Here is a 25,962-nt window from a genome sequence, read left to right on the forward strand (position 1 = left end):
CATTTGGAGAGGCATAATATGATTAGGAATTGTCAGCATGGCTTTGTCAAAGGCAGGTCGTGCAGTATGAGACTGCTGGCGTTATTCGAGGATGTGACTGAACATATTGATGAAGGTAGAGCAGTAGATGTATATGGATTTCCACAAGGCATTTGATGAGGTACCCATGCAAGGCTTATTGAAAAAGTAAGAAGGCATGGGATCCAAGGGGACATTGCTTTGTGGATTCACAATTGACTTGCCCACAGAAGGCAAAGAGTGGTTGTAGACGGGTCATATTCTGTATGGAGGTCAGTGACCAGTGGTGTGCCTTGGGATCTGTTCTGGGACCCTTACTCTTTGTGATTTTTATAAATGACCTGGATGAGGAAGTGGAGGGATGGGTTAGTAAATTTGCTGATGACACAAAGGTTGGAGATGTTGTGGATAGTGTGGAGGGCTGTCAGAGATTACAGCTGGACATCAATAGGACGCAAAACTGGTCTGAGAAGTGGCAGATGGAGCTCTACACAAGTAAGTGTGAAGTGGTTCATTTTGGTAGGTCAAATATGATGGCAGAATGTAGTATTAATGGTAAGACTTTTGGCAATATGGAAGATCAGAGAGATCTTGAGGTCCAAGTCCATAGGACACTCAAAGCTGCTACGCAGGTTGATTCTGTGGTTAAGAAGGGATACGGTGCATTGGCCTTCATCAATTGTGGGATTGAGTTTAAGAGCCGAGGGGTAACATTGCAGCTATGTAGGACCCTGGTCAGACCCCACTTGGAGTACTGTGCTCAATTCTGGTCACCTCACTATAGGAAGGATGTGGAAACCATAGAAAGGGTGCAGAGGAGATTTACAAGGACGTTGTCAGGATTGGGGAGCATGTCTTATGAGAATAGTTTGAGTGAACTTGGCCTTTTCTCCTTGGAGTGACGGAGGATGAGAGATGACTTGATAGAGGGGTACAAGATAATGAGAGGCAATGATCGTGTGGATAGTGAGAGGCTTTTCCCCAGGGCTGAAATGGCTAGCATTAGAGGGCATAGTTTTAAGGTGCTTGGAAGTAGGTACAGAGGAGATGTCAGGGGTACGTTTTTTACACAGAGAGTGGTGAGTGTGTGGAATGGGCTGCTGGCGGCAGTGGTGGAGGCGGAAACGATAGGGCCTTTTAAAGGAGACTTCTGGATAGGTATGTGGAGCTTAGAAAAATAGAGGGCTATGGGTAAAGCCTAGGTAATTCTAAGGTAGGGACATGTTCGGCACAGCTTTGAGGGCTAAAGGGCTTGTATTGTGCTGTATGTTTTCTATGTTTCTATTTAGAAAAAGAGTATAAAGAAGACAAACTGAGTAACAAATTATGTATTGAAATGAAATATAGAACAACTTGTAACACTATTAATACTACTATAGTACTATAAAACTGTATTAGTTCCTAATATTTAATGATGGAGGAATTCATCCAGTGTATGCTGCCTTGTTCTTTTGAGTGACTGTAATGAGCAAAATCAGTGCAGACACCTAATGCAGATAATGGACTGTCTTCATGCAATGATTTTGACGGTTGCATCCTCCAAATCTTCCTTTACATTGTAACATTCAATACCTTCACATTGTTTCTAACTTGTTGAAATTTTATTTTCACTCTCAGCTGTTTCTGGCATTTCCAAGACTGAATGCTTGAAACTGTGGTGAGCAAAACAATTCTGAATTTTCTTACTGCTTATTTCTTGTCAATTGTCAAAAATCGCTGCTTTTTGAGCACAAACACACATAACTGACACTATTTAAAAATTGTTCGCTCTAATCATGGTGACAGCCACACAAGTGTATTTGACTAATGTAAATTAGAAACTGTTCGGTAACAGTCTCCTGTCCCAATTAAGCAGCATAGTGTCCCAAATAAATGAAGGGAGTCCGGCTATTTTCTTGATTAGTTTATGTTCTTTAAGAGTTGTCCCGAACAAGCGGTTATCCCAATTAACTGATAGCCCAATTAACCAGAATCCACTGTACTTATTTATGCAAACATCGTTATTCCAACTCAGTAAGGCAGAATTTATGATCACTTCACCTAACAACAGTGGTGAGGAAAATGACACACGAACTCCTACTAGAGATGAGTAGTAATTATTAAAGATGGACAGGATACACACCAATTGATATAGCAATGTAGAACATAGAACAGTACAACAGAGTGCAGGCCCTTTGGCCCATGATATCAGGCTGATCTTCTAACCCTTCCCTCCTGCATAGACCTCCATTTTTCTTTCAGCCATGTGCATGCATATCTATGAGTCTCTTAAAAGCCTCTAATGTATCTGCCTCTACCACCACTCCTGGCAGCACGTTCCAGGCACCCTCCACTCTCTGTGTTTATAAAAAAAAAATGCATCTCTGACATCCCCTAATCTTTTTAAATGGATGTCCTGTCATCTTAACCATTTGTGCCCTGGGAGAAGTCTCTGGATGTCCACTTGATCTGTGCCTCTTATCAAGTTATGCACCTCCACCAAGTCACCTCTCGTCCTCCTCCGCTTTCAAGTGATTGGAGGAAAATACTCAAAGTGACTCCTGCTCCTATTTTCTGATGTTGTTGTACTGTCATATTGGAGAAGTTAAAAAGAGCAGCTTTACATTTGTAAACGAGGAACAACATTTGTCCGCTCTTGGACTGTATTCCTTGGAGTTTAGAAGAATGAGGGGAGACCTCATGGAAACATTTCGAATGTTAAAAGGCATGGACAGAGTGGATGTGGCAAAGTTGTTTCCCATGATGGGGGAGTCTAGTATGAGAGGGCATGACTTAAGGATTGAAGGGCGCCCATTCAGAACAGAAATGCAAAGAAATTTTTTTAGTCAGAGGGTGGTGAATCTATGGAATTTGTTGCCACGGGCAGCAGTGGAGGCCAAGTCATTGGGTTTATTTAAGGCAGAGATTGATAGGTATCTGAGTAGCCAGGGCATCAAAGGTTATGGTGAGAAGGCCGGGGAGTGGGACTAAATAGGAGAAAATGGATCAGCTCATGATAAAATGGCAGAGCAGACTCGATGGGCCGAATGGCCTACTTCTGCTCCTTTGTCTTATGGTCTTATTTCGTTCAGTTTCTATTTTTATCTTATTTTAACAAAGGTTACGGGGTGGGGGGGTGGTGAGGGTGTCATTAGTGACTATTGCTTAACTCAGATTGTGCCACATATGTCAAAGCTGGTTGTATGTTCATAATGTGGGTGGGTTTTGTGTAAGACAGGGAAGTCTCTGGAAATACACTGGTGTTAATTGAACTAAAGGAGCTGCAGCTGACGAGAGTAATAAAGAGATTTCCAAAGTAAGAACTTCAAGTTTAAATTTAATCATCATTCAACCACTCATGAATAGAACCATAGAAGACTACAGCACAGGAAACAGGCCATTCGGCCCTTCTAGTCTGTGCCGAAACTTTATTCCGCTAGTCGCATTGACCTGCATCCAGTCCGTCTCCCGCCAGACCTCTCCCATCCATGTATCTATTCAATTTGTTCTTAAAACTTAAGAGTGAGCCCACATTCACCACATCAGATGGTAGCTTGTTCCACACTCCCACCACTCTCTTAGTGAAGTTCCCCCAATGATCCCCCTGAACCTTTCCCCTTTCACCCTAATGCCATGTCCTCTCGTATTTATCTCTCCTAATCTAAAGGGAAAGAGCCTATTCACATTTACTCTGTCTATACCCCTCATAATTTTGTAAACCTCTATCAAATCTCCCCTCATTCTCTACGCTCCAAGAAATGAAGTCCTAACCTGTTCAATCTTTCCCTGTAATTCAACTCCTGAAGACCCGGCAACATCCTAGTAAATCTTCTCTGCACTCTTTCAATCTTACTGATATCCTTCCTATAGTTCGGTGACCAGAACTGAATACCTCCAAACGAAACGGCTTGGGGACCAAGTTGCAAAACAACTACCAATAGCACAAAGTACAAATAACACATTGTTATGATTGCAGAAAAACATTGTCACAAAGAGAAAATATATAGCCCGGTCCCAGATTGCCAAGTTTGATCTTCTGCTGAAGGGCAGCACCGAGTGAATAGCAGAGGGAAGGAAAAGTTGTGGCATAGAGGAGCACAAAGCACACTAAACGGGTTCCAGCTGTCATTGATTGAGTCTTGCACTGCCAGGGGTTGCTCAACTCAGGTGGCAGAACTGGCGGCCCTGATAGAAGCGCTGAACTACAGTAAAGGCAGATGAATAAATATGTATACAGACAGCCGATATGCCTTCAGGGTGGTGCAAGACTATGATGGCATGGGCACAACGAGAATTTGTAAACTCAACAGGGGCAGGTATTCAACACGGGCACTTAATATCACGGCAGGAATGGATTCTCAATATTCCCGGATTTCAGTGCTTTAAAAGGGATAGAGAGGGCAGAAAAGGGGGAGGAGGGGTGGCATTACTGGTCGAGGATACTATTATAGCTACAGAAAGGGTGGGTAATGTAGCAGGATCCTCTTTTGAGTCAGTATGGGTGGAAGTCAGGAACAGGAAGGGAGCAGTTACTCTATTGGGGGTATTCTATAGGCCCCCTGGTAGCAGCAGAGACATAGAGGAGCAGATTGGGAGGCAGATTTTGGAAAGGTGCAAAAATAACAGGGTTGTTATCATGGGTGACTTTAACTTCCGTAATATTGATTGGCACCTGATTAGTTCCAAGGGTTTAGATGGGGCAGAGTTTGTTAAGTGTGTCCAGGACGGATTCCTGTCACAGTATGTTGATAGGCTGACCAGGGGGAATACCATACTAGATCTAGTACTAGGTAATGAACCGGGTCAGGTCACAGATCTCTCAGTGGGTGAGCATCTGGGGGACAGTGACCACTGCTCCCTGGCCTTTAGCATTATCATGGAAAAGGATAGCATCAGAGAGGACAGGAAAATTTTTAATTGGGGAAGGGCAAATTATGAGGCTATAAGGCTAGAACTTGCAGGTGTGAATTGGGATGATACTTTTGCAGGGAAATGTACTATGGACATGTGGTCAATGTTTAGAGATCTCTTGCAGGATGTTAGGGATAAATTTGTCCTGGTGAGGAAGATAAAGAATGGTAGGGTGAAGGAATCATGGGTGACAAGTGAGGTGGAAAATCCAGTCAGGTGGAAGAAGGCAGCATACATGAGGTTTAGGAAGCAAGATCAGATGGGTCTATTGAGGAATATAGGGAAGCAAGAAAAGAACTTAAGAAGGGGCAGAGAAGAGCAAGAAGGGGGCATGAGTAGGCCTTGGTGAGTAGGGTAAAGGAAAACCCCAAGGCATTCTTCAATTATGTGAAGAAAGAAGGATGACAGGAGTGAATGTAGGACCGATTAGAGATAAAGGTGGGAAGATGTGCCTGGAGGCTGTGGAAGTGAGCGAGGTCCTCAATGAATACTTCTCTTCGGTATTCACCAATGACAGGGAACTTGATGATGGTGAGGACAATATGAGTGAGGTTGATTTTCTGGAGCATTTTGATATTAAGGGAGAGGAGGTGTTGGAGTTGTTAAAATACATTAGGGCAGATAAGTCCCCGGGGCCTGACAGAATATTCCCCAGGCTCCTCCACGAGGCGAGAGAAGAGATTGCTGAGCCTCTGGCTAGGATCTTTATGTCCTCATTGTCCACGGGAATGGTACCGGAGGATTGGAGAGAGGCGAATGTTGTCCCCTTGTTCAAAAAAGGTAGTAGGGATAGTCCGGGTAATTATAGACCAGTGAGCCTTACGTCTGTGGTGGGAAAGCTGTTGGAAAAGATTCTTAGAGATAGGATCTCTGGGCATTTAGAGAATCATGGTCTGATTAGGGACAGTCAGCATGGCTTTGTGAAGGGCAGATCATGTCTAACAAACCTGATAGAGTTCTTTGAGGAGGTGATCAGGCATATAGATGAGGGTAGTGCAGTGGATGTGATCTATATGGATTTTAGTATGGCATTTGACAAGGTTCCATATGGTAGGCTTATTCAGAAAGTCAGAAGGCATGGGATCCAGGGAAGTTTGGCCAGGTGGATTCAGAATTGGCTTGCCTGCAGAAGGCAGAGGGTCGTGGTGGAGGGAGTACATTCAGATTGGAGGATTGTGACTAGTGGTATGCCACAAGGATCTGTTCTGGGACCTCTACTTTTCGTGATTTTTATTAACGACCTGGATGTCGGGGTAGAAGGGTGGGTTGGCAAGTTTGCAGACGACACAAAGGTTGGTGGTGGTGTAGATAGTGTAGAGAATTGTCAATGATTGCAAAGAGACATTGATAGGATGCAGAAATGGGCTGAGAAGTGGCAGATGGAGTTCAACCCGGAGAAGTGTGAGGTGGTACACTTTGGAAGGACAAACTCCAAGGCAGAGTACAAAGTCAATGGCAGGATACTTGGAAGTGTGGAGGAGCAGAGGGATCTCGGGGTACATGTCCACAGATCCCTGAAAGTTGCCTCACAGGTGGATAGGGTAGTTCAGAAAGCTTATGGGGTGTTAGCTTTCCTAAGTCGAGGGATAGAGTTTAAGAGTCGCGATGTAATGATGCAGCTCTATAAAGCTCTTGGAGTACTGTGTCCAGTTCTGGTCGCCTCACTATAGGAAGGATGTGGAAGCATTGGAAAGGATACAGAGGAGATTTACCAGGATGCTGCCTGGTTTAGAGAGTATGCATTATGATCAGAGATGAAGGGAGCTAGGGCTTTACTCTTTGGAGAGGAGGAGGATGAGAGGAGATGTACAAGATAATAAGAGGAGGAGGATGATAGAGATGTACAAGATAATAAGAGGAGGAGGATGATAGAGATGTACAAGATAATAAGAGGAATAGATAGAGTGGATAGCCAGTGCCTCTTCCCCAGGGCACCACTGCTCAATACAAGAGGACATGACTTTAAGGTAAGGGGTGGGAAGTTCAAGGGGATATTAGAGGAAGGTTTTTTACTCAGAGAGTGGCTGGTGCGTGGAATGCACTGCCTGAGTCAGTGGTGGAGGCAGATACACTAGTGAAGTTTAAGAGACTACTAGACAGGTAGATGGAGGAATTTAAGGTGGGGGGCTTATATGGGAGGCAGGGTTTGAGGTTTGGCACAACATTGTGGGCCGAAGGGCCTGTACTGTGCTGTACTATTCTATGTCCTATGTTCACACAGAACTGCTGGAAGCCGTGAGTCTGCCAGCAGAGTTAGTGGTAATTAAAGCAAAGCTCACCAGAAAGTGGAGAGTAAGGAGCAGAAAGGAAATGAGTGGGCAGGCATCAGAGCAAAGAAGGCAGCAGAGGAACTCGAGGCAATTGAAACTGCAAGCGTACAGGTAGAAACGACTGAAGCCAGTTTAGTAAAATTATACGAAGAGGTAGAAGCAGAAGAGAAGGAGAAGTAGAGGAGTAAGGAAGCAAAGGAGGGGCCAGATGGGAGCTGGCCCACGGTGAGGAAGGAGTTGCACTGCTTTGATTTCTTCTCCACTGGTTATCTGAAGATTGAGGGCTAGAAAATGTGGCTATAGCAGCACAATTCACATGCATATACTGCGTGCAAGCTAGCATTTCATTCTCAGAATTTACCAATGGCGCCATGGTAGTGTAGTGGTTAGCACAATGCTATTACAGCTCAGGGCATTCCAGAGTTTGGAGTTCAATTCCCTTTGCCATCTGTAAGGAACTTGTATGTCCTCCCTGTGAATGCGTAGGTTTCCTCCACGTGCTTTGGTTTCCTTCCACAGTCTAAAGATGTACTGGTTAGTAGGTTATTGGTCATTGTAAATTGTCCTGTGATTACACTAGGGTCAAGTTGGTGAGATGCTAGTGGCACGGCTCAAGGGGCCAGAAGAGCCTGTTCTATGCTGTATGTCTAAATAAGTAAAATAAAGATAATGGAACCTGTGTGATGACTGTAAGAGACAAGATGATTTCTCACCTGTTTGTGGACTGTGGGTTTGCAAAGAGGGTGACGAGAAAAACGCAAGAGCCTATGTGTGCGTGACACAGGATTCTCTGACCTATAGGCCGGTCCCAGGGACACACATGGAGACAAACGTCAAGTGCTGCTGGCAGATCACCACCTCGGTGAAAGACCCCCGTTGGTCTTCCCAAAGCTTTTTTGTCTTCCAGCACATTGAGATAATTAGGCAGACAATAATATTTAAATATAACTTTGTTCGTACCTGTCAATTCATATCTGTTTGTTACATAAGATTTACGAAGTGATATATTCTGACTAATTTTTCTCAATTTCAAGGACAACAAACTGTAATTCTAAGGTGCTCCCTAAAATCTCCACACCACAGCGGCCACATTCCAAAATCGGAATGAAAAAAACAGAGCTGAAACCTCAGAAACAGGTCAGAATTTGGCATTGTTATGATTAACAGAAAAAGTGGTCAATAAAATCTAAGGTAATGTTTTTAGATCAGATATTTATGTCTTTTAATTAGAAATACATATTGCAACATTATTGAGGAAGTAACTGATAGTGCAATATATTTGAGTTTTGGCTGAAGGCTTCACTGAACTTTACTCGGCCCTTCACTGAACTGTTCCCACAATCTATGGACTCATCATCTCATATTCTCAATATTATTTATTTATTTTTTATTATATTTCTTTTTTTCCTTTCTTTTTGTATTTGCACAGTTTGTTGCTTTTTGCACATTGGTCATTTGGGTGTGATCTTCTTTTAATCTATGGTATTTCTTTGTATTTCCTGTGAATACCCACAAGAAAATGAATCTCAGAGTTGTTTATGATCTATATAAACATTGATAATATATTTACTTTGAACTTCAAGATATCATAATCTGTAAAATCCAGATATTTCAGTCACTTGGGAGCACAGTGATCTTCTACATTAGTTTCAATTACCAACTGAGTCAGAGAACAATATTCCAAATGCCCCTTCTTCAAAATGCACTGGGTTTTGTTTTAGTCTTTGGCTTTGAAGTTGTTCACATCGTATGTGGAAGGTTTAGAGGGAGTGCAGATGAGATTTGCCAGCATGCTGCCTTGATTAGAGAGCATGTCATGAAGGTGGGTTGAGTGAGCTAGGTCCTTTCTTGTTTGAGCAAAGGAAGATGAGGTATGACTACATAGAGGTTTAGAAGATGATGAGAGGTTTTGATCGAGTGAATAGTCAAGAGACATTTTCCCAAGGTGGGAATGGCTGATACCAAAAGACCATAAGACAAAAGCGCAGAATTGGGCCACTCAGCCTATCAAGTCTACTCTGCCACGGTGTCATTGCTGATTCATTATCCCTCTCAACCCCGTTCTCCTTCCTTCTTTCTGTAACCTTTGACACCCTGACTAACCAAGAACCTATGAACCTCTGCTTTAAATTTACTCAACAGCTTGGCCTCCACAGCCATCTGTGGCAATGAATTCCACAGATTCACCTCCTTCTAAAGAAATTCCTCCTCATCTCTGGATGTCCCTCTATTCTGAAGTTGTGCCCTCTGATCCTAGACTCCCCCATATCCACACCATCTAGGCCTTTCAATATTTGATGGACTTCAATCCCCACATTCTTCTGAACTCCAGTACGTACAGACCCAGAGCTATCAACTGCTGCTCATTTGTTAACCCTTTCATCTCCAGAATCGTTTTCATGATCCTCCTCTGGACCCTCTCCATTGTCAGCATATCATTTCTTTGATAAGGGGCTCAAAACCATTCACAATACTCCAAGCAACACACATCAAAGTTGCTGGTGAACGCAGCAGGCCAGGCAGCATCTCTAGGAAGAGGTACAGTCGACGTTTCAGGCCGAGGCCCTTCGTCAGGATGAACTGAAGAGCTAGTAAGAGATTTAAAAGTGGGAGGGGGAGGGGGAGATCCAAAATGATGGGAGAAGACAGGAGAGGGAGGGATGGAGCCAAGAGCTGGACAGGTGATTGGCAAAAGGGATACGAGAGGATCATGGGACAGGAGGCCCAGGGAGAAGAAAAAGTGGGGGGGGGAACCTAGCGAATGGGCAAGGGGTATAGTCAGAGGGACAGAGGGAGAAAAAGGAGAGTGAGAGAAAGAATGTGTGTATATAAATAAATAACGGATGGGGTACAAGGGGGAGGTGGGGCATTAGCGGAAGTTAGAGAAGTCGATGTTCATGCCATCAGGTTGGAGGCTACCCAGATGGAATATAAGGTGTTGTTCCTCCAACCTGAGTGTGGCTTCATCTTGACAGTAGGGGAGGCCGTGGACAGACATATCAGAATGGGAATGGGATGTGGAATTAAAATGTGTGGCCACTGGGAGATCCTGCTTTCTCTGGCAGACAGAGTGTAATTGTTCAGCAAAACGATCTCCCAGTCTACGTCAGGTCTCGCTAATATATAGAAGGCCACATCGGGAGCACCGGACGCAGTATATCACCCCAGCCGACTCACAGGTGAAGTGTCGCCTCACCTGGAAGGACTGTCTGGGGCCCTGAATGGTGGTAAGGGAGGAAGTGTAAGGGCACTCCAAGTATGGTCTGACCAATGCTTATAAAGCCTCAGCGTCACATCTTTGCTCCTATATTATAATTCTCTCTAAATGAATGCTAACATTGCATTTGTCTTCCTTATCACCAACTCAGCTGGTAAGTTAACTTTTAGGGAATCCTGCACAAGGATTCCCAAAACTCTGATCTCTGAATTTTCTCTCCATTTAGAAAATAGTGTACACCTTTATTTCTTTTACCATGACCATACACTTCCCGACACTGTATTCCAACTGCTATTTCTTTGCCCATTCTGCCAATCCGTCAAAGTCCTTCTGCAGACTCCCTGCTTCCTCAAAAATACCTGCCCCTGCACATACAGTGGTATGCAAATGTTTGGGCACCCCTGGTCAAAATTTCTGTTACTGTGAATAGCTAAGCGAGTAAAAGATGAATAGATTTCCAAAAGGCATAAAGTTAAAGATGACATATTTCTTTACTATTTTAAGCAAGAAAACTTTTTTATTTCCATCTTTTACAGTTTGAAAATAACAAAAAAAGAAAAGGGCCCGAATCAAAAGTTTGGGCACCCTGCATGGCGGTACTTAGTAACACCCTCTTTGGCAAGTAGCACAGCTTGAAAACGCTTTTTGTAGCCAACTAAGAGTCTTTCTATTGTTGTTTGAGAGATTTTCGCCCATTCTTCCTTGCAAAAGGCTTCTAGTTCTGTGAGAATCTTGGGCCGTCTTGCATGCACTGCTTTTTTGAGGTCTATCCACAGATTCTCGATGAAGTTTAGGTCAGGGGGCTGTGAGGGCCTGGATAGCTGGTCTGGAGAGTGCGTCCGCCACGACGTTGTCCCTTCCCAAGACATGCTGGATGTCCATCGTGTACTCGGAGATGTAGGACAGATGTCGGTGCTGGCGTGCTGACCAGGGATCGGACACCTTTGTGAACGCGAAGGTCAGCGGTTTGTGCTCCGTGAATGCGGTTTACGGCCTGCCTTCTAAGAAGTACCTGAAATACTGGATTGCCAGATATAGTGCCAACAGCTCCCGGTCGAAAGCACTGTACTTGAGTTCGGGTGGCCATAGGTGCCTGCTGAAGAACACCAGGGGTTGCCAGCACCCCTCGATGAGATGCTCCAGCACCCCACCGACTGCTGTGTTGGATGCGTCCACTGTGAGGGCAGTTGGAACATCCGTTCTGGGGTGCACCAGCAACGCGGCGTCTGCCAAGGCTTCCTTGGCTTTAACGAAAGCGGCCTCAGCCTCTTCGTCCCAAGTAATGTCCTTGCCTTTACCCGACATCAGGGTGAACAAAGGGCGCATGACACGGGCTGCTGAGGGGAGGAAGCAGTGGCAGAAGTTCACCATACCAACGAGCTCCTGCAGGCCTTTGAGTGTGTTGGGCCGGGCGAAGTGGCGGATCGCGTCTACCTTGGCGGGCAGAGGTGTCGCCCCATCTTTGGTAATCCTGTGGCCTAGGAAGTTAATGGTGTCGAGTCCGAACTGACATTTGGCCGGGTTGATCGTGAGGCCGAAATCACCCAGGCGGGAGTAGAGCTGGCAGAGGTGGGACAGATGCTCCTGATGACTACTGCTGGCTATGAGGATGCCGTCCAAGTAGATGAATGCAAAGTCCAGGTTGCGTCCCACCACATCCATTAGTCTCTGGAACGTCTGTGCGGCATTCTTCAGGCCGAATGTTATTCGGAGGAATTCAAACAGGCCGAATGGGGTGATGAGTGCTGTCTTGGGGATGTCTTCAGGGTGTACTGGGATTTGATGGTACCCCCGGACGAGGTCTACTTTGGAAAAGATGCTAACCCCATACAGGTTTGCTGCAAAGTCCTGTATGTGTGGCACGGGGTAGCGGTCTGGAGTTGTAGCCTTGTTCAGTCTGCGGTAGTCGCCACATGGTCTCCAGCCCCCAGCCGCTTTGGGCACCATGTGCAATGGGAGGCCCATGGGCTGTCGGACTGCCGTACGATCCCCAATTCCTCCATCCTCTTGAACGCCTCCTTTGCCAGGCAGAGCTCATCCGGGGGGAGCCTTCATGCGCGGGCATGGAGGGGTGGTCCCTGGGTCGGAATGTGGTGCTGTATTCCGTGTCTGGGCATAGCTGCCATGAACTGCGGTGCCAGAACCGATGGAAAGTCCACCAGGATTCTGGTGAATTCGTTGTCAGACAGCGTGATGGAGTCCAGGTGTGGGACCGGCAACTTGGCTTCACCCAGGGAGAATGTCTGGAAAGTCTTGGCATGGACTAGTCTTTTCCCTTGCAAGTTGACCAGCAGGCTGTGGGCTCGCAAGAAGTTTGCCCCCAGGAGTGGTTGGGCCACGACGGCCAGTATGAACTCCCACGTGAACTGGCTGGCGCCAAACTGTAGCTGCACTGTGCTGGTGCCGTAGGTCCGGATCGTGCTGCCATTTGTGGCCCTCAGGGTGGGTCCCGTCACCCTGTTGCGGGTGTCATACCCCGTCGGGGATAAGACGCAGATCTCTGCTCCGGTGTCGACCAAGAAGCGTCGTCCGGACTGTTTGTCCCAGACGTACAGGAGGCTGTCCTGGTGGCCAGCCGCCGTAGCCATTCGCTGCGGCTGGCTCTGGCGTTTCCCGGGAACTTGCAGGGCAAATGGCAACGGCGGGCTTCTGTACCCCACCGCTGGTGGTAGAAACACCACTGTTCATTGGCCTCCTCACTCCTTCCTCTGGGTTGTGTGCGCTCCGTTGCCTGGCCTGGTCTGGCCTGCTGTTGGGCGCGTGGCTTGGTAATCTGTCCGACGCCCAGACGCCCCGCTCTCCCTCTTGGCTTTCCACAGCACGTCTGCCCGGGCCGCCACCTTCCGGGGGTCACTGAAATCTGCGTCGGCTAGCAGCAGATGTATGTCCTTGGGCAGTTGTTCTAGGAATGCCTGCTCAAACATGAGGCAGGGCTTGTGTCCTTCAACCAGGGCCAGCATCTCGTTCATTAATACTGACGGCGGCCTGTCTCCCAAACCATCCAGGTGCAGCAAGCGGGCACCTCACTCACACCTTGACAGGCCAAAGGTCACTATGAGCAGCGCTTTGAATGCTGCATATTTGCCTTCTTCGGGGGGGTGACTGTATGAAATCCCCAACTTGTGCGGTTGTCTCCTGATCAAGGGAGCTCACCATGTAATAGTAACGTGTGGAATCCGAAGATATCTGCCTAATCTGGAACTGGGCTTCTGCTTGGTCAAACCACACGTGTGGCTGCAGCGTCCAGAAAGTTGGCAGTTTTAGCGAAACTGCGTGAACAGATGAAGAATCGATCATCTTTGGTCCAACTCCCGTTTGGACCGTCGGGGTCACCAATGTAGCGATGTGCTACACACAGAGCTAGAAATAACGACACGCAGTCTGTAAGTCGTACTCGAGACTCGTTTATTCAAACTTCGTGGCACTGGCTTTTAAGCAGTTCCCTTCTAGCCCTCTCCGGGCGGAAATGACGTCAGAGGTGCATTACAAAAGTCTCTCCCCGTGCGCGGGCTATTTTGTGAGCCGGTTCACCTGTGTAGAAAGTGGGTTGCCACACCTTCATATTTTTTCATTCCTCCTCTTATAGTTTTTTTAGTTTACTTCTGCTGATTTGCAAAAGCTTCCTAATAACTTCTCACTAATTTTTTTGCTATACTATATACCCTCTGTTTTCCTCTTATGCTGTCTTTTGGCTTTCTTTGTCAGCCAGGGTTGCCTCATCCTCCCTGTAGAGTACTTCTTCATCTTTAGGACATATCTATCCTGCACTTTTCAAATTGCATATCTTTAAGGTCATAAATAGGAGAAATTCTGCAGAAGCTACACACACAAAATGCTGGAGGAACTCAACAGGTCAGGCAGCATCTATGGAAGCGTATAAAGGGTCTTGGCCTGAAATATTGACTGTTATTATATTTTAAGGTGTTTGGTAGAAAGTATTGGGGAGGGGTGGATGTCAGAGGTAGATTTTTTACGTAGAGAGTGGTGGGTATGTTGTAAAGGAAGATCCGTTATGGACATTTAAAAGACTCTTAGATAGACACATGGATGATGGAATAAGGAAGAGTATGTGGGAAGGAGGAGTTAGTTTGATCTTAGAGTAGGATAGAGTTGGCTAATGAGCTGGTGCTGTGCTAAGTTCTATGTTCCCTGTGATGGTAATTGTATACAACATTATATATGCGACTTTAGTTTCTTGGGATAGGTTGCAGAGACTACCTGTAATTATTTGTATGCATGTGCAAGTTTTGTTCCACATTTGAACCAATCGAATATAATCCCTTTGTAATTGGATGGATGGCTTTGTAAACAGTTTACTGCTGACGCAGACATGAAGCTCACCCTGCCATTGTTATGGTAAGGCACCATACGTTGTGGTCATCATGCTGTGACATAGACTTGAAGATCACTCTTTTGTTGTTATGGTAGGGGGGCATTCATTGTGGTCACCACACTCAACTTGCACTAATTTGGGCAAAAGTTCAAAGCTGGACCTCGTTTCTGTGTCAGAACATTACTGCATTATGAAGCCTCTGGGTGGCAGTACAAGAATGTGTAAATGGGGTTAAATTGTGCTACTCCTTCATAATAAATAATTTAATGGTTTGTTTCTGTAGTATAAACAATAATTTATAAATGTTATTTTAAATGTTATTGTGATCCATGGTCTTACATAAGCAATTATAGAGTCATCAGCATCATTACGTGCCGTGTGGTATGATGTGGGTGATCGTGGTCTTCCACTTGTCTTTAATCTGAGAAGTTCTAATAAGCTCTTCAAAGCTGTTGCCTGTTCATCTCTTGATGTAACTCCTAAATGTCATTTGCTGTCAACTGCAACCTTTTCTTCTATTAATTTTTACCGTCTCTGCAAGATGTTTGAGCTTCTCTTTCCTCAGCAGGTGTCCCAGAAATTCCAGCTGTTATTTCCTGATTGATGATATCAGCTCTCTTCTTATTCCAGCTTTATACAACACTTCCTCATTTGTTATTCTGTCCTTGCACAATATTTTCATCATTCTTCTCAAAAACCACATTTCTGCAGCTTCGAAACGTCCCTCGTTATGCTTTGATAGAACAGTACAGCACAGAAAGAGCCCTTTGGCCCTTTTAGTCCATGCTGAACTATTACTCTGCTTCGTCCAATTGACCTGCACCAGGACCGTAGCCCTCCATATCCCTCCCATCCATGTACCTATCCAAACTTCTCTTAGATGTTGCAATCAAAACCATGTCCACCTCTCGCACTGGCAGCATGTTCCACACTCTCATCACCCTCGGAGTTAAGTAGTTTCCCCCCATGTTCCCCTTAAACGTTTCACTTTTCACCCTTAACCTATGACTTCTAGTCGTAGTCTCACCAAAACTCAGTGGAAAAAGCCTGCTTACATTTACCCTATCTATACCCCTCATGATTTTGTACACCTCTATCAAATCTCCCCTCATTCTCCTCCACTCCAGGGGAATAAAATCCAAACCAATTCAATCTTTCTCTATAACTCTGGTCCTCAAGTCCTGGCAACATCCTTGTAAATTTTCTCTGCTATCTTTCAATTCCTGTTTAGCATTTTCTCATTAGCCCTTATCTCAAGTGCTGGATAAACTAATGTTTACTCTGCAGCTGACAAATTACTGCCTTTCCATAATTGCTCTCTCAAACTTACTCTTCATCTCACAGAGTTACTGGTAACAAATTGATTCTGGGGCATTAAAGTTGATTTTACTAAACTGTCAGTTACTTAACTGCAAAGTAATTGGGTAGGAATCAATTGGGTAGCTCTGGGCTTGTACCCTCTGGGGTTTAGAAGAATGACGGGAAATCCCATTGAAACCTATTGAATATTGAAAGGCCTCAATAGAGTGGATCTGGAGGGGATGTTTCCTTTAGTGGGGGCACGGCCTCAAAATAAAGGCTCCTCATTTAGAAAAGAGATGAGGAATTTCTTTAGCCAGAGGGTAGTGAATCTGTGGAATTCATTGCCACAGGCGGCTGTGGAGGCCAGGTCATTGGATATATTTAAAGCGGAGTTTGATAGTCAGGGCATCAAAGGTTATGGTGAGAAGGCTGGAGAATGGAGCTGAAAGGGATAATAAATAAGCCATGATGGAATGACGGAGCGGACTCGAACTGAATGGCCTGATTCTGCTCCTCAGTCTTATGGTTTTATGAGGCAGGCTGATGCACTGATGCCACAATGTTGATTCATCATGTAATGGAAGATGAAGTCATATGCTAATGCATGTGAGTTGTGTGAGCAATGGGAGTTGTAATGGAATGTAATGGGAGTTGTAATATAATGGAAGATGAAGGCATATGCTAATACATGTAAGTTGTGTGAGCAATGGGAGTTAGACCATAAGACAAAGGAGCAGAAGTCGGCCATTCGGCCCATCGAGTCTGCTCTGCCATTTTATCATGAGCTGATCCATTCTCCTATTTAGTCCTACTCCCCCGCCTTCTCACCATAACCTTTGATGCCCTGGCTACTCAGATACCTATCAATCTCTGCCTTAAATACACCCAATGACTTGGCCTCCACTGCTGCCCGTGGCAACAAATTCCATAGATTCACCACCCTCTGACTAAAAAAATTTCTTCACATTTCTGTTCTGAATGGGGGCTCTTCAATCCTTAAGTCATGCCCTCTCGTACTAGGCTCCCCCATCATGGGAAACAACTTTGCCACATCCACTCTGTCCATGCCTTTCAACATTCGAAATGTTTCTATGAGGTCTCCCCTCATTCTTCTAAACTCCAAGGAATACAGTCCAAGAGCGGACAAACGTTCCTCATATGTTAACCCTCTCATTCCTGGAATCATTCTAGTGAATCTTCTCTGTACCCTCTCCAATGTCAGCACATTATTTCTTAAATAAGGAGACCAAAACTGCCCACAGTACTCCAAGTGAGGTCTCACCAGTGCCTTATAGAGCCTCAACATCTCATCCCTGCTCCTATACTCTATTCCTCTGGAAATGAATGCCAACATTGCATTCGCCGCCTTTACTACTGACTCAATCTGGAGGTTAACTTTAAGGGTATCCTGTACGAGGACTCCCAAGTCCTGTTGCATCTCCGAACTTTGAATTCTTTCCCAATTTAAATAATAGTCTGCCCGTTTATTTTTTTCTGCCAAAGTGCATAACCACACACTTTCCAACATTGTACTTAATTTGCCACTTCTCTGCCCATTCTTCCAATCTATCCAAGTCTCTCTGCAGACTCTCCGTTTCCTCAGCACTACCGGCCCCTCCACCTATCTTCGTATCGTCAGCAAACTCAGCCATAAAGCCATCTATTCCATAATCCAAATCGTTGATGTACAATGTAAAAAGAAGCAGCCCCAACACAGAATTGGAAAAAATAAAGCTATCTTTCCCCCAGTTGGTGGAATGGAAGAGAGTGTTCCTAAAGGATTTATACTATAAAGGAGTCTTGTCATCTTCAGAAGTTTTCGGATGACTCTGCCATAGTTGGATGCATTAGCAAGGGAGATGAGGCTGAGTACAGGGCTACGGTAGGAAACTGTGTCACATGGTGTGAGCAGAATTATCTGCAGCTTAATGTGAAAAAGACTAAGGAGCTGGTGTTAGACCTGAGAAGAGCTAAGGTACCGGTGACCCCTGTTTCCATCCAGGGGGTCAGTGTGGACATGGATTACAAATACCTGGGGATATGAATTGACAATAAACTGAACTGGTCAAAGAACACTGAGGCTGTCTACAAGAAGGGTCAGAGCCGTCTCTATTTCCTGAGGAGACTGAGGTCCTTTAACATCTGCTGGACGATGCTGAGGATGTTCTACGAGTCTGTGGTGACCAGTGCTATCATGTTTGCTGTTGTGTGCTGGGGCAGCAGGCTGAGGGTAGCAGACACCAACAGAATCAACAAACTCATTCGTAAGGCCAGTGATGTTGTGGGGATGAAACTGGACTCTCTCACGGTGGTGTCTGAAAAGAGGATGCTGTCTAAGTTGCATGCCATCTTGGTCAATGTCTACCATCCACTACATAATGTACTGGGTGGGCCCAGGAGTACATTCAGCCAGAGACTCATTCCACTGAGATGCAACACAGAGCGTCATAGGAAGTCATTCCTGCCTGTGGCCATCAAACTTTACAACTCCTCCCTTGGAGGGTCAGACACCCTGAGCCAATAGGCTGGTCCTGGACTTATTTCATAATTTACTGGCATAATTTACATATTACTGTTTGACTATTTATGGTTCTATTACTTATTATTTATGGTGCAACTGTAACGAAAACCAATTTTCCCCGGGATCAATAAAGTATGACTATGACTGTACAAGGGCCCTGATTTTCAGTGTGTGTTAGTAATCAAATACAGACATTTCTATTGGTTCAACATGGATTTAGATTTTAGTTGTGTGATCTAGCATATGTAGCTTTGCATTCAAGTTCAGTTTATTTTCATTCAGCTAAACATATGTATATTACCAAATGAGGCAACGTACTCCGGGATGAAAGTTATAAACCTCTGAATATTTATTGTCTTTCAGTTCAATTAATTTCTCCAGCACTAATTTGTTTCTAATAATAACTTCTTTAGTTTATTTGGTTTTTCATTGCTGATGTTGGATTTTACTGTTTAATTAGTTTCTTTGCAGTTTAACAATTATTTAAAAGCTTGTATTTTAAGTAGTTCTTACAAACAGTTTAATTTGCCTCTAGTTGTTATACAAAGCATAATTCTGGAAAGCTCTAGAAGTTCCTTTGTTCCGCACAACTTGAATAAGTGTTTTCTCATAGGTTAACTTGGTACTGCAGTATTGAATAAGTGCTTTCTAATTGTTTAATTCTTATCTATAGATTTGATTGGATTTTCATAATCTCTATGGATATAAAAATAGTTAAAGCAATGCCTTCTTGATCATCTTAGTTTCTTTAATCTTAGTTTTCCCTTCACTAGTGGACCACTATAACCGTCTGTTTAATTTTACTCTGTTCTGTCAACTTTTAATTGAAACAATTGCGAAGCAATGAGTTTTGTGCCTCCTTCCTGACTTCTAAAAGGTCTTTGGATTAAAATCATCAGAATCCAACACCATTCACTATGGGAAGTTACTGATACCCTCTTCACTACACACAGAAGCAACGTTCTGAATTTGTTTAATTGTTATGCTAGTTCCCTGTTCCCATTCTGAATCCTCCTGTTTCTCGCTGTAGGAGATCTACATTTGTGGTGCAGATGGATTTCAGCAAGGCAATTGATAAGGTACCCCATGCAAGGCTTATTGAGAAAGTAAGGAGGCATGGGATCCAAGGGGACATTGCTTTGTGGATCCAGAACTGACTTGTCCACAGAAGGCAAAGAGTGGTTGTGGATGGGTCATATTCTGCATGGAGGTCAGTGACTAGTGGTGTGCCTCAGGGATCTGTTCTGGGACCCTTACTCTTCGTGATTTTTATAAATGACCTGGATGAGGAAGTGGAGGGATGGGTTAGTAAATTTGCTGATGACACAAAGGTTGGGGGTGTTGTGGATAGTGTGGAGGCTGTCTGAGGTTACAGCTGGACATTGATAGGATGCAAAACTGGGCTGAGAAGTGGCAGATGGAATTCAACCGAGATAAGTGTGAGGTGGTTCATTTTGGTAGGTCAAGTATGATGGCAGAATATAGTATTAATGGTAAGACTCTTGGCAGAGTGGAGGATCAGAGGGATCTTGGCGTCCGAGTCCATAGGACACTCAAAGTTGCTATGCAGGTTGACTCTGTGGTTAAGGAGGCATACGGTGCATTGGCCTTCATCAACCATGGGATTGAATTTAGGAGCCGAGAGGTGATGTTGCAGCTATATAGGACCCTAGTCAGACCCCACTTGGAATATTGTGCTCAGTTCTGGTCGACTCACAAGGGAAGATGTGGAAACCATAGAAAGGGTGCAGAGGAGGTTTACAAGGATGTTGCCAGGATTGGGGAGCATGCCTTATGATAATAGGTTGAGTGAACTCGGCCTTTTTTCCTTGGAGCAACGGAAGATGAGAGGTGGCCTGATAGAGGTGTATAAGATGATGAGAGGCATTGATTGTGTGGATAGTCAGAGGCTTTTTCCCAAGGCTGAAATGGCTAGCACGAGAGGGCACAGTTTTAAGGTGCTTGGAAGTAGGTACAGAGGAGATGTTAGGAGTAAGTTTTTTTACACAGAGAGTGGTGAGTGCCTGGAATGGGTTGCTGGTAATGGTGGTGAAGGCGAATATAATAGGGTCTTTTAAGAGACTCCTGGATAGGTACATGGAGCTTAGAAAAATAGAGGGCTATGGGTAACCCTAGTAATTTCTAATGTAAGTGCATGCTTGGCACAGCATTGTACACTGAAGGGCCTGTAATGTGCTGTAGGTTTTCTATGTTTCTTTCTATGTTTCTAATTGTACTTTTATGTTCCTATGGAAGCTACTAAAGTTAACTGTTATGTTCCCTGCAAGTTTACCCTCCTACTCAACCTTACAATCTACCTTGTATGATCTTGCTTCATTGTTTTCCTTCACTGCACTCTTTCAGTAGCTTTGCACTTTATTCTGTATTGTTATTGTTTTACTTTATTCTACCTCAATGCAATGTGTAATGATTTGATTTGTATGAACAGTGTGCAAGACAGGCTTTTCACTGTATCTTAGTACTTGTGTCAACAGTAAACCAATATCCCAATGCTCTTTTTGTTTCTTAATCAAACTCTTTGTCTTTCATTGCTGCCATTTGAACCGCTCCCAATCCTCAGGGTGACAAATTTACACGACTCATCAGAGAATCTGATGCTAACTTCCTTTTGTGAGCCATTGTTCCCTTATTTTTTTATGCCAGGCTGGAATGCATCACTTTTGTAATATCTGCCCTTCAAGTGTTGCTTATTTGTTATCGTGTCTTTTAATGAAGGATTCCAGGTCTCTGTTAAATTTTGTGGGTTTGGTATGTATACAATATACATATACTGTAATTATTTTACTTGTTTATTTGTTATTATTATTTTGTGTATTTTTTCTTCCTTATTATGTATTGCATTGAACCGCTGCTGTTAAGTTAACAAATTTCACTTCACATGCCAGTGATAATAAGCCCGATTCTGATTGCCTCCTGAAGCAAATGATGTGGATAACTCTCTCTCTCCCTAGTGCAGGGGATCTCAATCTGGGGTCTACGGATCCCTACCATTAACCCCTGCCCTAATGTCTCACATTCTATGCTACACTCTTAACTCCCTGACATGATACTGATGCCTTGACATTTATCGCAAATGTAGTTACCATTGACAAAAGTGTTCCCCAATTCTCACAGTTTTTAGCAGCAGCATTGTTGAGTTGACCATATGGTGCCATGGCACTGTAGCGGTTAGCAGCATGCGATTACAGCTCAGGGTGATGGAGTTTGGAGACCAAGCCGATGTCATCTGTATGGAATCTTTACGTCCTCCCTGTGGAATCTGTAGGTTTTCTTCAGGTACTTCAGTTTCATCCCACAACCCAAAGACGTACTGGTTAGTAGGCTAATTGGTCATTGTAAATTGTCCAGTGATTAGGCTAGAGTTAAGTTGGGGATTGCTGGGCAGAACAGCTCGAAGGGTCGGAAGGATCTTTTCCACACAGTATCTCAATAAATAACCAATAAGTAAATAAATTTGATAACTTAACAATAATAATAGAATTGTTATGGTCATTAATACAGGAGAATGGGCCATCTACTCCTGAAACTTCAGAGTTTGGTTTGAATGTGTCTACCATTAAAGTTGGAGATGGAGTTCATCCCCGACGGGTAAGTTTGGCATTGGTCATTTATAGATGTATGAATGTCTGGTGAAAAATTCCGTACAACAGTAATTGGGCATGTCCTCTTTGTTTTTAATACCTTCTTTTTTTAAAAAAAAAAATTGTTTCCAGGGTCAGATCATTGACTTACGTGGAATGATTCAAGATACCATTAAAGATTCATCCAATGAAATAGCAGTAAACAGTCTGAATTACAACCAGGACCCATCAGTGAGTCACAGTATGGATTGGGTAACTGTAATGAACTTGATATTCAGAGGGACCTTTCATCTAAGGGAATGGCTGAGGAAAGATCTTTGAAATTATCGCATTTTTAAAATTGATCAAATAATAATTAATCATTATGTGCCATGGCACTAATGAATATCAACTCTTAAGTACTTGAGCAAAGAACATGGAACAGTACAGCACAGTACAGGCCCTTCGGTCCACAATGTTGTGCCGACCCTTTCACCTTCCCACATAGCCCTCCATTTCTCTTTCATTCACCTGCCTGGTTCTTCAGTGCCCATCATGTACCTGACTCTGATAGAGTTTTGCACGCACCCATCACTTTTTTTAAAAAAAAAGTTACCTCTGACGTCCTCCCTATGCATTTCTACAATCAACTTTAAAATTATGCTCCCTCATATTAGCCATTTATGCCCTGAGAAACCGTGTCTGGCTCTCCATTCTATCTACTGTATGCCTCTTATCACCTTGTATACTTGTATCATGTTACCTTTTATCTTCCTTCACTCCAAAGAGAAAAGCCCTAGCTTGCTCAATCTATCCTTATAAGACCTGCTCTGTAATTCAGGCGGCATCCTGGTGAATATCCTCTGCACTCTCTCTAAAGCTTCCACATCCTTCCTATAATGAGGTGACCAGAACTGAACGCAATACTCCAAATGTGCTTGTTATTTAAAAATAATATTTCCATAAATACAAGTGCAAGTAGGCATTTGAATGCTCTTCTATCTTAATTGATGCTTGACTTTTATACATGTTATTTTTTTGAAGTGGTCTAAAACTACTCATGTGTTTCTTCCTGAACCTTTATCTTGTGTCGTAGGAGAGATTAGTAAAGCCTTTGGGTGCCTTCATTGGAGCATCTGGTGAAATGAGAGATCTTGCTGTTGTTGTTAGCAGGGTAAGCTATGGAAATACATATTTCATACTGCGTATGGTGTAGTTTTGAATAACTAGGATGTGTAATAGAATGTACTGTAAGTCAATCTGCTTTTAGAGAGGAACTTCAATTATGTTATAGATGGGTAAGCATAATGTGTAAGCATTAAATGCACCCTGGTGGGAATGTAAAAGTCGAACCTGGAAACCTAAACTGAATCAGATCATGATACAAACCCATAAAACCATAAGACACAGGAGCAGAATTAGGCCATTTGGCTCATTGAATCTGCTCTAACTTTCCGTCATGGCTGAATTATTATCCCTCTCAACCCTATTCTCCTGCCTTCTCCCCATACCCTTTGATGCTTCTACTAATCAAGCACTCCTCAACCTTCAAGTTTTAAGTATATCCACTTGGCCTCCAGCTGAAAATGGCAATGAATTCCATCGATTCACCACCATCTGGCTAAAGAAATTGCTCCTCCTGTCTGTTCTAAATGGACATCCCTCATTCTGAGGTTGTGCCCTCTGGTCCTAGACTTCCCCACTATAGGAAACATCCTCGCCACATCCACTCTATCTAGGCCTTTCAATATTCAATAGGTTTTTTTTATTAAGTGCAATCAAGAACAATAGCCAGATCAGAAATGCTGATCAAGTCAACTAGTTCCCAAAGAGGCCAATCAGATGGTTCACTGTTGCTCAGCGACAGAACACAAAAAAATCATATGTACAATTAAGAAACATTAAAAAAATAATAGAAATGCTGGAGTCATAATGATCATGATGAAGTCTGCTAGACAGAGACATTTATACACATGCTGTCCTCCATAATTCAAAGAGATTGAAGGATAAGGTTGCAGGGTGACAAAACGTGGCAGGAGCACTTGGAACTAAAAACTAATCCCTACCGGGAGAAAACAGCACCTGTTCTTTCAATACTGTTCTCCAGCAGTTTAAGGACTAAGTCCAGCCGGAACATAACTCACAAGTGCTCTTGAAAGTCAGGTATTAACCCTACCTACCAACAACCAAGCATTGTCATCCTCCTCTCGTCCTTCGAATGGACATAAAAGGTGCATCTGATGACAACACTCTTTTAATATTACCAGTGTTTTCTATTGCTGTTTTAAAACTTTACACTGAAAGTCTTTTATAGATAGGTCCTTATTATCCTTATTAAGTAAATTTTAGACATTATTTTCAATTTCAAGAAGTTTTATAAGAACTGGAATTTTTTTTATTTATATAAGGATATTTATCTTCATAATCCAAATGTGAGATGGGATGACATAATTGGGTTGGAGCCAGCCAAGCGACTCGTTAAAGAGGCTGTTGTGTACCCTATTAAGGCAAGTTATTTTAAACTGGAAGTTTGACCTCTGTTTATGTCTTATTCAAATGATGCTTACTCCCAAACTTCTTATCACCTAGTATCCTCAGCTCTTCACTGGGATTCTGTCCCCATGGAAAGGACTGTTACTTTATGGACCACCAGGTAAGGGATTTTATGCCCTGTTGCTGAGAAACGAGTTGGTTATTGGTCTGTTTGCAGTCTCTTTTTTGGAACCAACTTCACTTTAGAATCAATCAATCTATTATGTGTATAATCGATCAATCTATATAAATAAGCTATCTTATGTATTTAAATTTGTCATGTTTTTTAATTATTATTGTTTTTTTATTTTTTGTGGTGTTTTTTGTGCTGCATCGGATGCAGAGTAACAATTATTTTGTTCTCCTTTACACTCGTGTACTGGAAATGACATTAAATAATCTTGTATCCTGAATCTTGAAGTGGCTGATGAAGCCAGTGCCTGATCTGCAAGAATTGTGATGGGAGTACTTGGTGTAATTCCTCCATCCATCTTGTTAACTGCTGCTTTAATGGAGTTCAGGTTAGAAGAGTGGAAGATGTTTGGGATTGACATATGAACGGTGTGGCTTGCCCTTTGCAGCTGGCTAATGGTATAATACCATAAGGGCAACACAGTAGCGTACTGGCTGGCAGAACACTACAGCAGCTCAGTGCTTTGCAGTTCAGAGCTCAATTCCTGCAACCTCTGTAAGCAAGTTTGTATGTTCCTTCCCGTGGGTGCATGGGTTTTCCCTGGGTGCGGTAGTTTCCTCTCACATTCCCAAGACGTACCGGTTAGTCAGTTAATTGGTCATTGTAAATTGTCCTGTGATCAGACCGGGGTTAAAGTAGGTGTGTTGCTGGTCAGCGCGGCTCGTTGGGCTGAAAGGGCCCGCTCTGCGCTGTGTTTCTAAATAAAAATATATAACTAAAAAGACCATAAGACATAGGAGCAGAATTATACAGTCTGTGCTGTACTGATTTTGTTCATTTACCATCAATCAAAAGAACACAGCTACATACACTGGATAAATTCCTCCATCGATAACTATTAGGAACTACAGTGTTTTAGCACTGTAGCAGTATTATTAATGCTCTAATTTGTTCTGTATTTCATTTAATTTGCTGGTGGGGAGGGGGAGAGGGGTCGTTGCTTTGCTGCTGCTTACATGTGGGGGGAGCTGGGGGGGCTTTGGGGTTCTAACATTTAACTGTCATTCATTCTTTGGGGACACTCTTCTGTTTCTGTGGACCACTGCGAAGAAAAAGAATTTCAGGATGTATATTGTATATATTTCTCTGACGTTAGATGTACCTA

General features: G+C 43.6%; 1 protein-coding gene across 2 annotated transcripts in view; it reads left to right on the plus strand.

The window, feature by feature from the left end:
• Positions 1-25,962, plus strand: part of katnal2 (katanin p60 subunit A-like 2) — a 111,597-nt gene that overhangs the window by 26,059 nt on the left and 59,576 nt on the right. Inside the window, exons 5-10 of one of the 2 annotated variants that reach the window (XM_072252165.1) lie at positions 8,213-8,315; positions 22,074-22,160; positions 22,286-22,384; positions 23,229-23,306; positions 24,541-24,639; positions 24,722-24,785. In XM_072252165.1, coding sequence (XP_072108266.1) covers positions 8,213-8,315; positions 22,074-22,160; positions 22,286-22,384; positions 23,229-23,306; positions 24,541-24,639; positions 24,722-24,785 — 530 coding nt within the window. The remainder of the gene's footprint in view (positions 1-8,212; positions 8,316-22,073; positions 22,161-22,285; positions 22,385-23,228; positions 23,307-24,540; positions 24,640-24,721; positions 24,786-25,962) is intronic. The other variant, XM_072252166.1, reaches the window with a different exon arrangement.

The sequence above is a fragment of the Mobula birostris genome, chromosome 3 (genome assembly GCF_030028105.1).
Source record: "Mobula birostris isolate sMobBir1 chromosome 3, sMobBir1.hap1, whole genome shotgun sequence".
Lineage (NCBI taxonomy): Eukaryota > Metazoa > Chordata > Chondrichthyes > Myliobatiformes > Myliobatidae > Mobula > Mobula birostris.